The sequence below is a fragment of the Phoenix dactylifera genome, unplaced genomic scaffold (genome assembly GCF_009389715.1).
Source record: "Phoenix dactylifera cultivar Barhee BC4 unplaced genomic scaffold, palm_55x_up_171113_PBpolish2nd_filt_p 001763F, whole genome shotgun sequence".
NCBI classification, from domain to species: Eukaryota; Viridiplantae; Streptophyta; class Magnoliopsida; order Arecales; family Arecaceae; genus Phoenix; species Phoenix dactylifera.
Genome location: NW_024069061.1, coordinates 13,481 through 29,587, shown reverse-complemented (window position 1 = coordinate 29,587; position 16,107 = coordinate 13,481). Strand labels below are relative to the sequence as shown.

At 41.7% G+C, this 16,107-nt stretch overlaps 1 protein-coding gene across 1 annotated transcript; it reads right to left on the bottom strand.

The window, feature by feature from the left end:
* Nucleotides 1-202: 202 nt before the first annotated feature.
* Nucleotides 203-4,708, bottom strand: LOC120109060 (patatin-like protein 2). Its single transcript, XM_039122791.1, has 7 exons — nucleotides 2,835-4,708; nucleotides 2,494-2,675; nucleotides 2,163-2,349; nucleotides 1,304-1,465; nucleotides 916-1,218; nucleotides 623-801; nucleotides 203-527 (listed from the first exon to the last, which is right to left on the bottom strand). Exons 1-7 carry the CDS (start codon nucleotides 2,973-2,975, stop codon nucleotides 449-451), a joined length of 1,233 nt encoding a protein of 410 aa, XP_038978719.1. The 5' UTR covers nucleotides 2,976-4,708; the 3' UTR covers nucleotides 203-448.
* Between the last annotated feature and the right edge of the window lie 11,399 nt (nucleotides 4,709-16,107).

The window sequence follows — 16,107 nt, the reverse complement described above, 5'->3', positions numbered from 1 at the left end:
TACGGACACCTTTTTTAGCTAGCCTGATTATATGTCTATATTCATTTAATTGGTTAAATCAAGAGAGAGCTTTTAATTTGTATCTTCCATGGAGTTTAGGTCTTCACCTCAAACGCATATGAGTGAGAGAGAGTGAGAGTGAGTGAGAGTGAGAGAGAGAGAGAGAGAGAGAGAGAGTCCAGCTTCACCAAAACAATCATTAATACTTACACAGGACTTTTAGAATAGAATGAATGAATTATATTGCCTTTTTAAAATGTACTAATCTACAGAACTTTCCTTCTGGCAAATTTGCCTGCAGTGTCACAATGCTATTATTTCTTGAATTGCATGAATTAACTTCATCCACCATATATGAATTCGTATATTGCTTGCATACAGTGTACAATTGGCTTCTTCTCCCGTCAAGAAAGGAAAAATTTCATGGAGTTACACCGAGCGACGCACATTAATGTTTTCTGGGCATTTTCACATGCGGGGATCTTGACTCACGGAGTCCTCTTTCATGTGAAAGGAGTTTAGCAAACCTGCGAATATACACCAATTAAGTTCAACTAATCTTTTTGTCACAAATCTAAATTGTTAAAAGAAGGTAGCAACAAACAGAAATGATTCTCTCTACCTTCTAAGAGCATCTTTGTTTGTTCCTTCTCCATTCCCTACTGTTTCAAACACACCAGTCTCCAGGTTCACCCTTGAGACTGGTTTCTTCAACAACTGCTCACCCCTCTTAACGAGATCCTGTAAGTTGTCCTTCGTGGAGACATCAACAGAAGATACAGTCCCGTTCAAAGTATCATCCTACGTTTCCATTCAAGAGAAACCATGACATATAAGGCCTCATTTATAACAAAACAAGCCACCAGTTTTTTTTTTTTTCTTTTTTTTAATGCTTTCCTGATCACATGTTCATACCTCAATCCGAAGATAATTTGATTCAGACCGGAGGGCCTGAAAGACCACTGAAATGTGTATGTCAACCATATCAGCACTTGATTGCATAAACACATCCACCAATGGCGTGGATCCGCCACTCAGCAACCACCCCAGAACTCCCCATTTGCTAGCACGTTTTGCTGTGTACCTTTCTTCAACCTTTGCTGAACCGGTTCCTAATGATATAAGTAGAAGTTTGCGATAGTCCATAGGTCTGTAGGGGAAGTAATCTGGGTTCCCTCTGTGCACCTCCTTCGTTACTTCTCGAATCGCAATCAATGCCTGAAAGTTCACAATTAGAGAGCTTAGCACCATCAATCCATAAATCATAATCAAATTTCATCATCATGGTTTGATGCGTACATACTGGATTATTAGCAGCAACTCCTCCATCAATAAGGTGGAACTCTCTCACGTTCCCTTTGGCATCCTTGGTTTCAAAGTAATGGGCTGGGAGGTACGTGGGTGCTGCAGTAGTTCCAATGCAGATGTCCGAGAGCTGTGCATTCAGAATGCTCTTACGCTTCACCTGCAAAATTTCAGCTGGATACATAAGATTAATCGATAACCAACCAAAATGATAAGAGATAGGGCTTATCTACTTTGTTATCAGTTGGCCTAGCTTTTCTCATTTTGTTCTGAACATTTTATCTGACCTACAGATGGAAAGCAAGATATGCACATTGTCAGCTACCCTTCAAGCACTTTGGAGTTTGGCAGTTATATATATACTGGTCATTATGATTGTTGATATAAAAAGAGTAACTAATATATTTTAAATAACACTGCTAAATCTGATTTGCTACGAAAAGCTAAGTATGCGACAGTTTTAGCCCATTTCAGGGTTCATGAAGTTCTCTAGAATAAAATATATAGTCAATAGTAAATCCCTATTACTTTAACCTTATATCAATTCTTCTTATAATTACAGGGCAACTGTGGCTTCTTTTTGACTTTGACTCTCTTTTGGCCTGATGATTAGAGAGTCCACATCAGGTTAAAGAATTGTTCACAAAATTTCATCTGCTTTCCGCCATGAATCCTTTCAACTATTTTTTGAAGGGAAAGAAGGTGATGGACCCCTTCAGCTACTATGTCACAGTCAGATGGTTTACACTTTTAGCTCCCAATCATATATTAGTATCTGTCGTCCTCTGTGCTGTAAGCAGAAGCATGGGAATGTAGATAGAGAAAATAAGATATACAGGATTAAAGAAGGATCGCACCTCATAGCTGGAGAAAATGGTAGGGTGGAGCCGCTTGATGTCAAAAGTTGGAATAACCACGTTAGTTAAGGTTTGGTGCAGTCGCATGCTTCCCAGATTTTCCCTGATAAGTTTATGAAGATATTTTCCATTGTACCTGGGACCCCATAGAGCTCTAACCATTCTCGTTATTGGAGCCAAAATTCCTCTAAAATAAGAAATTTATGAAGGTTTTTTTTTTGTCAGAAGTGGGATTTGAACCCGAAATTTATGAAGTATTAACTGGAAAATTCTATCAATTGCTGAAAAAAAGATTGTGCGGAAATATCCTTACTAGTTGTAATATACTTACCCATATTGTGGAAATATTTTTGGGCTTTCTGCTAGGTAGAAGGATTCTATGTCTTTTGCTGCGAAGAGTGGGCGATTATCTTCATCTGGTGCAGTTAACATTGCTGTCACAAGACCACCGGTGCTCGTTCCTGCAATCACATCAAAATAGTCGGCAATCCTTGCATCCTCGCCATCAAGTTTCTGCACAAATCAATGATAAAGGCCTCCTGAGTCATAGTTGTAAGGAAGAAACAGAAACGGTAATAACAGATGTGACCTAATTTAAATGTCTAAACAAGCTGAAACATCCAATGGAGAATCAAGGCAAGTACTTCTATTGCAGCTCGAAGTACATCATACCTGAAGTTCCGACTCTAAGAAGCTGAGGATGACAGCAGGAATAATTCCTCTAATTCCTCCTCCATCAATGCTTAGAATGGTTATCAGATTCCCATACGTTGGGGCCTGTATTAGATTGATGTTGGATTTTGATTTTTCCATCAAGACTACTTTGTAAGTATGAATTAGGATGGAAATTCTCAACACAAACAGTGTGCCTCTAAGAACTTTCAATTATGTACTGATAGAATTCTGCATATCAGAATGTGCTTTTATAGAAAAATAATTCATCAGTCATACTTCTGGAGTTCTGGTCCAAGTAAACTATCAACTACGTCCTCCATGGCCGCCTCAAGAATTTGACGACTTTTTGTATAAGCGTGTGGTCGTCGGCCGCCAATCTATCATTATGACCATACCTCATCCACTTCCAAAATTTTCTTGATTAAGGTACAGTGTAAGATGTCACGAGAGACTTGTAGGTAGGAAACATTCCATTGGAAGTTAGGTGGATTGCATGACCTCAGTTTGAATTGCTGTTAATCTATCCTTTGTTGACCAAGGGAGATCAAAGTTAGCATTCCAGAAAAATCATTTAAAGGAGGGTGATGAGATAGACGCTTAAGCGTTTGGATCTCCAGATATTCTTGTTTCACACTGGTTAGAATATTCAAATGTGGAACATCGATTTAGTGTCGGCACACAAGAACAAATTAATGCGTGTGGGCATCATATTGTAACTGATTCAACATAAATATGCATTTCGATGCTGCCCATATGCGCATAAAAGGAAAAGGAAACCCAAATTAATTGACATTGGATTATAACAACACAAGAGATATGGTCAAAAATTTTCAATTTTTTCAGGAAAAAAGACGACAGAACATTATCAGCACGAATATTTTAGTTTGGTATACCTATCAGAGAATCGGTGTAAAAATCACATTGAGTGAAAGAAAAAAGAAAAAAAAAACTGTTGAAATGATAATAATCCAGTTAAGTGACTTGTATATCACTTTCCTCAAACTCACTAAACAGTACATGACAAAGGAAAAAGGACTCAAAACAGAATGTAGCAGTTAATTTATCTTTAGAAAACCTATAGACATGTCGTTGATACACAAAGTCTCAATGGAGTGACACATGTCAGTAGAAAATGTTGTCCCTCGTATGTGCAGACCTTTTCTCTTGCTATTTTTCAACTAAATCAGCATTGTCTTTTGCTTTTTCCTTCACATGTCAGTGATTAGCTGATGAACTTCTATTCTCAAGATTTTAAATTTATATTATTATGTAGTTTGTCAGAGTAAATTTGTATAAGAAGAAAGACTTGGACCAAATTATCTTGCCGTACACCCTGAATACAACAAACTAGGTAAGAAACATCATCATGACATCAGCTACCATTTGATACTTAAACAGAACAAAAACATTTTTCTTCTCAAAAGGTTCTGCATGTTCAAAGATCCACTTGTACGTAGCATGCCCTCTGCATTCTTATCAATATATAATGTACTTATTAACTGTCTGTTAATTCAAGAGGTGGTTTTTTTTCCAGGTTATCACAGCATTCAACTTTATTTATTTATTTATTTATTTTGGCATCTTCATTGGCACCTTCAATATGTGGCCCCTCGGTATTACAGATTTACACTCTTCTGCCTTGTAATGCTTCAAGTAGTTTCCTCAGCATAGATTCCTTACTGTGGTGCATTGGTGACATTTAGACTCCATGGAGAGTCTTTGAATCTTAAACCGTGTCTTGAGATATTTAAATGAATGCAAGCATAAAATTGAATGCATCTATGAACAAACAAAGCTTATAAACTCTGAAGAAACAAATATACTTCAGTTGCAATATTCTAGAGTAATAACCAAACTCAAAGAGTCAAAAAAAATGATTAGCATATGATCAAAGATATGATGATGCATTAATGTTGTTTATTGAATATTCTCCGTTTCATTGGTGATGCCTGATAACACTGACCTATGGACATCGATTCATTCAAGTGACAGGCAAAGCTAAAATCATCTGGTCGGTATCTGCATCTATATAACTCAATTCCGATCTTTGCTGATTATTTTACAAATAAGATCATTCAACATGGGTATTTTCTTTCCTTATTAAACAAGATTGGATCTGTATTCGTTTTAATTCTACACTATCAGTATGTTACCAGAGCATGTGCTTCTCTTTCATCTTCATTCTACGATGACCATATCATCTCAACAAGGAGTCTTCCAACCTAATCTGTTGGTTAGAGAAGTAGTTAATTTTCAATGAGGAAAAGATAGAAATCTCAGCATTACCTTCCCAAAAAAGGTGATTTTGTCCAAGTTCATGAAATAGAAAATGTTCAGACTCATGTATCTAATCAAGTTCATCGAAAAGAAGATGTTAAAGTGCAATTTTCTACAACTGAAATCATTAGTGTTGAGCTAGTTTCACAGCATAATGTTATTTTGGAAGCGGGATAACCTTGTAGTTGATAATAGCCCAAGTGTGATAGCTGAAAGTGCACAATTAGGACACCAACCTAAAAGTGGAAAAGAGCGTTCTGTTGATGCGGATGCAGTAGCGTTCAGTTACAAGTAGAGATCACAAGAACACAGGCACTCGTCCAACCAAAGAGAAGGCTACTAGCAAAGTCAGAATAGGGCCCGAATGGGCTGAAGTCGGCAGTCGCAGCCGACTCCAGCCCCATCGATCCACCGCCGCCCCTTCACCTCCCTCCTCCTCCTTCACCGGTGGTGGGCGTGCCATCCCGACCGAGAACCGCCGCCCAAAACTCCCTCTTCTCGCTCTACGCCGTCCGAGTGCCCTGTTTTCTTTGATTTCCCCTCGTCGCCGGAAGCGCCGCCGCCTCCGCCGCTTGACCGCCGGACCGAGCCACCCTCGGCCGAGATCCTCCCCTCCGTCGACTCGCTGGCGAGCTCCCCTTCTCCTTGTTTTTATTTTCTTAGATAATCTATTCTGGACCAAACCGAGAATGCTCTTGGTCTTCTTCCCCCGTCGGCCATTTGCCACTTCCGCCGGCCGCCACCGCGGTCGCCGCCGCTTCCGTCGCCGGCTACACCGTGCCGGACCTTCCGGCATCACCTCTCTCTCCTCCTTCTCTTCCCCTTCTCCCTGCTTCTTAGTTCACGGGATGAAAAAACATCATTGGGCCGTCATTGGCCCATGTTCATCCAATTCGGGCCGGTTCACTGGGCCTGCTTGGCATTGCCATTGTGGGCCAAACTTGGCCCGAGTCAGCAATTTTAGGCTCTATTGGGCCGCGCATATTATGGGCCAAATTTAGGCCCAGTTCAGTCATTTTGGTCCTTGTTGGCATATCCATCGTGGGCCTAGTTCGGGCCCTGTTTATTCTGTTGGGCCATGTCAATTGTAGGTCGTGTACCTTTTGGGTCGTGGTGGCCCTGTTCACCATGTTGGGTCGTGTCCATTGTAGGCCGAGTTCGGTCCCTGTTCACCCTATTGGGGCCGTGTCCATTATGGGTCATATTCATTTTGGGCCTTGTTCACCTATTGTGGGACGTGTTTATTGTGGAACGTATTTATTTTGGGCCTTGTTCACCCATTGTGGTTGTGTTTATTTTGGGCCTTGATCAGTGATTTTGGGCCCTGCTCATCTATTGTAGGCTTAGTCCGTTCATTTTAGACCAGATACATTGATTGATTTAGGTTGACCCAGGCAAAATCTCTCTTTTCTTATTTTGGTCAAATCGGACTAAATAGGCCAAGCTTATAATTGGACCTAATTAGTGTTGGGAACCCGCCCATGCCGCTGATATTTCAAAAAAATTTCAGATGGCAGCGGAATCGGCATGCACGGGTTCGACGTTCATCGCATGAACGCTTGTTTCGAGACCTTTCGTAATTAGGTAAGAATTAAAACTTTTAGAACTAATAGGAAGATCAAATCTTCACCTTGCGCGGGTAGATGATCACCGCAAATCTGAATTCGTGGTTTTGGAAGAGGGTTCGCTTGAAGCCGTTCAAACGTCCGGCCTCTACGGGTATCCACACGAAGCAGGATCCGATCCAAGCTCTCTATCTCACCGGGGTGCTAGCTCCCTTGCAGAGATAGCTTTGATGGCTGAAGTCCTCTCTTTCAATCAACTCTTGATTGCACTTGAGAGGAGGAAGAAGAAGGATGAAGAAGAGGAAGAAGATCAAATCCCTTCGCAGCTTTCTTCTTTTCACACGCGCTGAAGCCAAGGAAGAAGACCAAGAGGAGGGAGACGCCTCCTCTTCTTTTCCCCTTGCAGATGGCGGCTGAACCAAGGGAGGAGAGGGAGAGGGTGGCCACGGCTTGGAGGAAGAGGGATTCCCAATGCCTAGGGCGCCGGCCCCAAGTCCTCTTCTTAAAGGGATTGGAGCTCCTAACATTTAGGAGCTCCATGACAAGTTACCAAAGAGGGGGCGCCGGCCCCTCTCTTCATGTCGCCCTAGCCATGTGGAGAGGGGCTGATGCCCCTCTTACTTGGTTAACCTAATCCTCTTCCAAAGAGGATTAGGTGCCTCTCTTATGGTTTAATCCTAGTCTAATTAGGATTGGCCAAATTGGGTTCAATCTATACTAGTCCTAATCCAATTAGGACTTGAATGAACCATGACTCAATTGAACTCTTCAATCCTAATCCAATTAGGAGTCATGTTGATTCATTAGATTAATAATTAATTTAGACTTAAGAAATCCTAATCCAATTAGGATTTGTTTAATTTTAGTCCTAATCTAATTAGGACTCTATTTGAATCCGAAGTCCTAATCCAATTAGGATTTCTAGGAATCCTACTCCAAGTAGGAATCCAATTTTAATTCAAAACTCCTAATCTCATTAGGATTGAGGAATCCTATTCCAAATAGGAATCCCAGTCCTACTCCAACTAGGATTCCCAGTCCTAATCCAATTAGGACTCTAGGAATCCTACCCGAAGTAGGACTCTTGTTTCAAGTCCAATTAATTAATTCCCTTTGTTCTTCTTCAACTTCTTATCAATCAAATTGATTTCTTGTGATTCCTAATCATGATTTCAACCATCGGATCGGTCAATACTTCTAGTGTGTGTGACCCCATAGGTTCTATTCTGACTGGTAGTGAGATATATTGTGATCTCTATCACTATATCATTGAAAACTCTTTTCAATGGGTTGGAACGATTCCAACTCAACTCATTAGGGTTTATCGATCATCAAGATAATCCCTATGAGTCCCACCATCCACCAGTGACACCTAGCAGCATGTAGTGGCTACCCAGCAGAATGGAATGATGAACCTCTAGGTGCAGTTAACATGTGATACAGTCCTACTATCGTGGATCCCTACAGGACGGAGGTCATGGACAACTCGTCAAACCCCATCGTCTGTCATATGTCAAGATTTATTCGACTCGAGTTCGATAGTGAAAAAACTCTTTCTCCACTGTGCATACTGCCCCGGCCGAGGTCTTACGAACTCAGTCTTATAAATCACATAGGATCTCTCCTTATCTATCAAGGTCGATAGATTCCATATAGGTGCATACCCTACTCCTACAGTGAACTTACTGCAGCCAATCTACACTGCATGGACCCATATGGCTAGAGACCATGTATGTGTGCAGTCAAACTACAATAACCTCACTGTGAGTAGCCGAAGCACCGCAGGTCAAAGGACCAGTCACACTACTGCAACATCAAGCAAGTCACTGACGAGTGGATAGACATCCAAGTGACTTCTTGTATTGGTCACGCTCAGTACCCTTGTTCTCTAACAAGCACCTGCACTATCACTTCAGTGTCCCTACACTGTGGACTCAAGTCTCGTCCATCCAGAAGGAGAGTGATCTGTGCACTGATCGGATCGATCACCGTCCTCGTGATGATCCTTTGATCAGGAGCATTTAGAAATTAATCACCAATGATACATGGCTCAAATTCTCAACTCTTGAGAATATGTATCATCATCTTATTAATTTCTTGGACGATTCATAGACACATAAACAATATGAATGAAAAAGATGCCTTTTATTTATTCAATAATAAATAGTCAAGTACAAAATTATGTCCCTAGAATCAACAATGTGTCAGCCAAATTGGCTTCTAGGGCATACATCTAACAATCTCCCACTTGCACTAAAGCCAATTGGTCATATATCTTAGGCCCATCTTCTCAAGGTGGGCTTCAGTCTTTTGCTGACTCAGCTGCTTAGTGAACGGGTCTGCCACGTTATCCGCGGAGTCTACTCTCTGCACCTCTACATCATAGTCGCGTATGAAATGGAAGCGCCGCTCTATGTGCTTGGATTTCTGATGAGACCATGGCTCCGTAGCTTGTGCTATGGTGCCAATGTTATCGCAGTAAAGTGTTATGGCATCTAATGACATTACACCTAACTCTGCAATTAACTTTTAATCAGAAGGTTTCTACTGCACCCTTAGATACGGCTTAACATTCAGCTTCTAAGGTAGAATCTATAATGATCGGTTGTTTGGAACTCTTCCAAATTTACTGAACCACAATTGCACATATTCTGATGTAGACTTTCTATCATCAATATGTGTGCATCCTTCTACCTTCAACTCTGATCTTCTCCCAAAGACCAAGAACATGTCCTTAGTTCTTCTCAAGTACTTAAGACTGTTCTTTCACAGCTATCCAGTGCTTCTTGCCTGGATCTGACTGATATCTGCTTGTGACACTCACAGCAAGAGCTATATCAGGTTATGTACATAGCATGGCATACATGAGGCTTCCCATTGCCGATGCATAGGGAATCTTGCTCATGTGTTGAATCTCTTCAGCACCTCCTCTATGTACATCTTCTGTGAAAGGCCAAGCATTCTTTTAGATCTATCTCTATAGACCTTTATTTCCAAAATATAGGATGCTTCCCCAAGGTCTTTCATGGAGAATTCTTTTGACAACCAGACCTTGACCGAGGTTAGCATGGGAATATCATTCCCAATCAGGAGAATGTCATCTACGTACAGTACGAGAAAAACGACAGCACTCCCACTAACCTTTTTGTAAACACATGGTTCCTCCTCGTTTTTGATGAAATCAAACGTTTTGATTGCATCATCGAAACGAGTGTTCCAACTCCGAGAGGCTTGCTTTAGTCCATAGATGGATCTTTGCAGCTTGCAGACCTTGTGATCTCCATCACTGGAAGTGAAACCCAAAGGCTGTTCCATATAGATATCTTCATCAAGATATCCATTCAGGAAAGCAGTTTTCACATCCATCTGCCAGATTTCATAATCATGAAATGCTGCAATGGCAAGCAATGTTCGGATGGATTTTAGCATGGCTACAGGTGAAAAAGTCTCCTGATAGTCAATACCTTCGCGCTGACTATACCCTTTCGCCACAAGCCTTGCCTTATAGGTCTCTACCTCTCCATCCGAACCTATCTTCCTTTTGTAGATCCATTTGCATCCAATAGGTACAATACCTTCTGGTGGATCTACTAAGGTCCAGACTTGGTTGGAATGCATGGAGTCTATCTCTGACTTCATAGCTTCCAGCCATTTCTCGGAATCGATATCAGATATCGCCTCGTTGTAGGTTTTGGGATCCTGTATGTGATCCCTATCCCCCACTAGGAACATTTCCTCGGTATCCTCTTCTAGTATACCTAAGTATCTATCGGGAGGATGGGAGACCCTACTAGATCTACGAGGTGGTTGAGGGACATCGTGTACTGGCTCCTTATGAATAGGTTCTATAGGATCCATGACTCGTTGCTTTTCAGAGACTTTCTCTTCAAGCTCAATTTTCCTCCCACTGCCTCTATCAAGGATAAACTGATTTTCCAAGAAGATGGCATGACGGCTCACAAACACATTGTGATCCTCTGAGACGTAAAAATTGTATCCTAATGACTCTTTAGGATATCCTATAAAACGAGCACTTATGGTCCTAGCCTCTAACTTGTTCGCCTGTAGTCGCTTGACGTGGGCCGGACATCCCCAAATCTTGAGATGACCCAGACTTGGTTTCTTACCATGCCATATCTCATACGGTTTGGTAGGAACGGATTTAGAGGGAACTCTATTCAATAAATAAATCGCTGTGAGTAACGCATCTCCCCAAAGGAACATAGGTAAATTAGTGAAGCTCATCATGGACCTGACCATATCCAATAGGGTCCGATTCCTCCTCTCTGACACCCCGTTGAGTTGAGGTGTACCCGGAGGTGTCCATTGTGAGACTATGCCGTTTTCTTTGAGATAATCCCAGAATTCCCCACTAAGGTATTCTCCTCCTCGATCTGATCGAAGAGCCTTAAGAGGTTTTCCAGCTTGTTTTTCTACTTCATTCTTGAACTCTTTGAACTTTTCAAAAGACTCAGACTTGTGTCTCATAAGATACACATACCCATACCGTGAGTAATCATCGGTAAAGGTAATGAAGTAAGAATAACGTCCCCTGGCTAGCACATCGAATGGGCCACATACATCTGTATGTACTAGGGCAAGTAATTCAGTGGTCCTCACCCCATGTCCTACAAAGGGCAGTCTTGCCATTTTTCCTTGAAGACAGGACTCGCAAACTGGATATGACTCGGAAGTCAATGAGCCTAAAAGCCCATCTTTATCCATTTTGTTCATTCTGTCCTCTCCAATATGGCCAAGCCTGAGGTGCCACAAATATCTTTGGTTTATCTCATCTCTGGATCTTTTGGATCCTTTGGCACTCACATCTTGCTCGGTAACATTCACAGATACATCCATATGTAAATGATAGAGACTGTCAATCATGAAACCACGTGCGACTATTTTATTTCTCAAATAAATAGAATAGCAGTCTTTGTCAAATGTAAAAACATGACCTTCCTGTGCTAGACATGAAACAGAAATCAAATTTCTGCTAGCAACAGGTACATAATAGCAGTCTCTAAGTATTAAACTAAATCCAGACGGTAGTCGCAGATGGTAGGTGCCCACAGCCACAGCAGCAACTTTTGCCCCGTTGCCAACCCGAAGGGTTACCGCACCTTCCGCCAGCCTTCTACTTTCCTTTAGACCCTGCATGGTAGTGCACAAATGAGCACTAGAACCAGAATCTATAACCCAACTAGAAGTAGAAGAAAACGTTAGATTAGTTCAATTATGAGCAAGTCTATACCTTCCGAAGGTGTGTCACCTTTCTTGTTCTTCAGGCTCTCGAGGTATGAAGGACAGTTTCTCTTCCAGTGGCCTTCGACATTGCAGTGGAAACATTTTCCTTTGTCGTTAGCCCTTTTCTTTTGAACTTCCTTCTTTGGCTTCTTGTCTTTCTTCTGCTTCTTTGTAGGCTTCCTTTTCTTCCAAGTAGACTTTCTCTTGGAACCAGAAGTCAACTCAGCAGCGAGGACATTGCCCCTTGAACCTTTCAAGGCTCCCTCAGCAGTTACCAACATGTTGATTAGTTCAGTCTTAGTGCATTCAATCTTATTCATGTGGTAGTTTACTATAAACTGACCAAATGAATCAGGAAGTGACTGTAGGATCAAATCCACTTGCAATTCCTTGTGCATGTCCATACCGAGCTTCTCAAGCTCCTCTAGGTCCTTGATCATGGTCAGACCGTGATCATGGACAGACTGCCCTTCGTGCATCTTTGCTTTGAAAAGCCTCTTGGACACTTCAAAACGAGCTGTGCGACTCTGCTCACCATACAACTCTTGCAGGTGTGCCAGTATTTCCCTAGCAGTCTTTATATTTTCATGCTGGCATTGGAGTTCATTAGACATAGATGCCATCATATAGCATTTTACTCTAATGTCATCATCCAACCACTTTTTATGCATCTCACGCTGAACATCAGTAGGACGTGCTGGTAGTGTGGGGATATCTGAATCGAGTATGTAGCCTATCTTCTCACAGTCCAAAACTATTTTGAGATTTCTAAGCCAGTCTTTGTAATTGGTTCCGGTCAGTCGGTTGGTCTCAAGAATACGGGTCAAAGGGTTTGAAGCCGACATTGTATCTGCAGAGAGTAAAGATTCTAGTTAGACTTTTGTACTTGATCCTAATCTATCCTAAGGTCTTTTAGAACAAATATGACTTCCACTATTTTCTCGAATTCCTCACACTCCCCTGGTAGGAAAACGGAAATCCCACACGACTAGGGTTTCTAGTGGGTACTGCGGTCCCACCAATTCACATGCCACCTCACCTAACAGTTATTGGTGACACATAGATGGATGAGTGTACAACTCTTGTACAATGCTTCTCAAGCATGTTGCAGTGCAACTTGGTCTCTAAGCCATGAAGACCTCACCTAACAGTTATTGGTCCCATTTCTTAGTTAAGTCAGACCCACTGTATAACCGTAGGAATAAAGTCGTCATTGGGTCCTCACCTAACAGTTATTGGTGCCCAACCCCACCTTTACCCTACAACATCTCATGTCTATAGAGAGGTCCAGCCCCCCAATGCAACTTGACCACTGTATCCAGCCGAGACAAGTCAACATCAGAAAGGCCTTAGCAGCTCTACTACAGTGGAAGACCTATTGACTTAATATTGGTTAATCAGGTCTTAGTGTTTGCAACTTGAGCCTTTCATAAGAGGTAATCGAACAATTGGCCAGGTAAGCAGGTGGGAGGCTCCCCTTACTCAGAGAGTAAGGTCCTAATTAAGTAACCACCTTTCATGCTTTCCTAGACACCAATTAGATCAATTAATCTAATATGACTTGCTCATGTCGGTTCACTCTCGACTTGATTGAGGAGGTTTTGATTTAGGTCTCAATTGGGTTTGCTACATCACATGTAGACCTATCTACCCGACTCTCATTCACATCACATGCAAACGGCGCATTGCAGGCAGTTATAATCGCGGCATCAAATTAAAGCTAAACTTTAACTAGGTGATGATCATGGATTCTAATTAGGTCGTATTACAAGCACATGCACATCAATCGATCAAGTGGTCTTCAACTCTTGAATTGGATCCAAGCTTCCTTGATTCGATCCTTGATCAACTCTTGATCCCATCGCCATCAACCGCTTAGACCCCTGTTCATCTCATGCATCGTCTTCGACTTGATCGTTGATGTACATCACATCACAGAAATACAACCAGATGTAAAATAAAAATAAAAATAATTTACATCTCCTTTTAGGAGGCACGCAGGCCTCTCAAAATATCAAATAAGATGCATGCAAGCATCTGAAAAATTACATGACATCGCAGATCACATCGCAGGTCATTACATTTGATACCAAAAGGGGTTGAATCCTATGATCATCACCGTATGCTACAATTATAATTTTCAGATCTGAAACTTAACTGATTATATCATGACATAGGTCGCTGATCATGCTAATCATGATTCTAAACTTTGTAATCCCATTAACAATGCAATTAGAATCATCTTTTTATCACATAAAAATCAGCATGTAAAAAATCAGCACCCCTGAAAAAATCTGCATGCAGAATTTTTCAGCATGCATGATCATTTAATTTTCAGATCTAATATGCCTTTAGATATTTAATTCTTACCTTAATCTACGAAGCCTAGGCTCTGATACCACTGTTGGGAACCCGCCCATGCCGCTGATATTTCAAAAAAATTTCAGATGGCAGCGGAATCGGCATGCACGGGTTCGACGTTCATCGCATGAACGCTTGTTTCGAGACCTTTCGTAATTAGGTAAGAATTAAAACTTTTAGAACTAATAGGAAGATCAAATCTTCACCTTGCGCGGGTAGATGATCACCGCAAATCTGAATTCGTGGTTTTGGAAGAGGGTTCGCTTGAAGCCGTTCAAACGTCCGGCCTCTACGGGTATCCACACGAAGCAGGATCCGATCCAAGCTCTCTATCTCACCGGGGTGCTAGCTCCCTTGCAGAGATAGCTTTGATGGCTGAAGTCCTCTCTTTCAATCAACTCTTGATTGCACTTGAGAGGAGGAAGAAGAAGGATGAAGAAGAGGAAGAAGATCAAATCCCTTCGCAGCTTTCTTCTTTTCACACGCGCTGAAGCCAAGGAAGAAGACCAAGAGGAGGGAGACGCCTCCTCTTCTTTTCCCCTTGCAGATGGCGGCTGAACCAAGGGAGGAGAGGGAGAGGGTGGCCACGGCTTGGAGGAAGAGGGATTCCCAATGCCTAGGGCGCCGGCCCCAAGTCCTCTTCTTAAAGGGATTGGAGCTCCTAACATTTAGGAGCTCCATGACAAGTTACCAAAGAGGGGGCGCCGGCCCCTCTCTTCATGTCGCCCTAGCCATGTGGAGAGGGGCTGATGCCCCTCTTACTTGGTTAACCTAATCCTCTTCCAAAGAGGATTAGGTGCCTCTCCTATGGTTTAATCCTAGTCTAATTAGGATTGGCCAAATTGGGTTCAATCTATACTAGTCCTAATCCAATTAGGACTTGAATGAACCATGACTCAATTGAACTCTTCAATCCTAATCCAATTAGGAGTCATGTTGATTCATTAGATTAATAATTAATTTAGACTTAAGAAATCCTAATCCAATTAGGATTTGTTTAATTTTAGTCCTAATCTAATTAGGACTCTATTTGAATCCGAAGTCCTAATCCAATTAGGATTTCTAGGAATCCTACTCCAAGTAGGAATCCAATTTTAATTCAAAACTCCTAATCTCATTAGGATTGAGGAATCCTATTCCAAATAGGAATCCCAGTCCTACTCCAACTAGGATTCCCAGTCCTAATCCAATTAGGACTCTAGGAATCCTACCCGAAGTAGGACTCTTGTTTCAAGTCCAATTAATTAATTCCCTTTGTTCTTCTTCAACTTCTTATCAATCAAATTGATTTCTTGTGATTCCTAATCACGATTTCAACCATCGGATCGGTCAATACTTCTAGTGTGTGTGACCCCATAGGTTCTATTCTGACTGGTAGTGAGATATATTGTGATCTCTATCACTATATCATTGAAAACTCCTTTCAATGGGTTGGAACGATTCCAACTCAACTCATTAGGGTTTATCGATCATCAAGATAATCCCTATGAGTCCCACCATCCACCAGTGACACCTAGCAGCATGTAGTGGCTACCCAGCAGAATGGAATGATGAACCTCTAGGTGCAGTTAACATGTGATACAGTCCTACTATCGTGGATCCCTACAGGACGGAGGTCATGGACAACTCGTCAAACCCCATCGTCTGTCATATGTCAAGATTTATTCGACTCGAGTTCGATAGTGAAAAAACTCTTTCTCCACTGTGCATACTGCCCCGGCCGAGGTCTTACGAACTCAGTCTTATAAATCACATAGGATCTCTCCTTATCTATCAAGGTCGATAGATTCCATATAGGTGCATACCCTACTCCTACAGTGAAC

Excerpts from the sequence above, each read along its gene's own strand:
- LOC120109060 (XM_039122791.1), bottom strand. The coding sequence starts at position 2,975 with ATGGAAAAATCAAAATCCAACATCAATCTAATACAGGCCCCAACGTAT. Across the intron at positions 2,676-2,834 it reads TCTTAGAGTCGGAACTTCAG|AAACTTGATGGCGAGGATGC; the intron begins GTATGATGTACT and ends TGATTTGTGCAG. Across the intron at positions 1,219-1,303 it reads GAGTTGCTGCTAATAATCCA|GCATTGATTGCGATTCGAGA; the intron begins GTATGTACGCAT and ends GTGAACTTTCAG.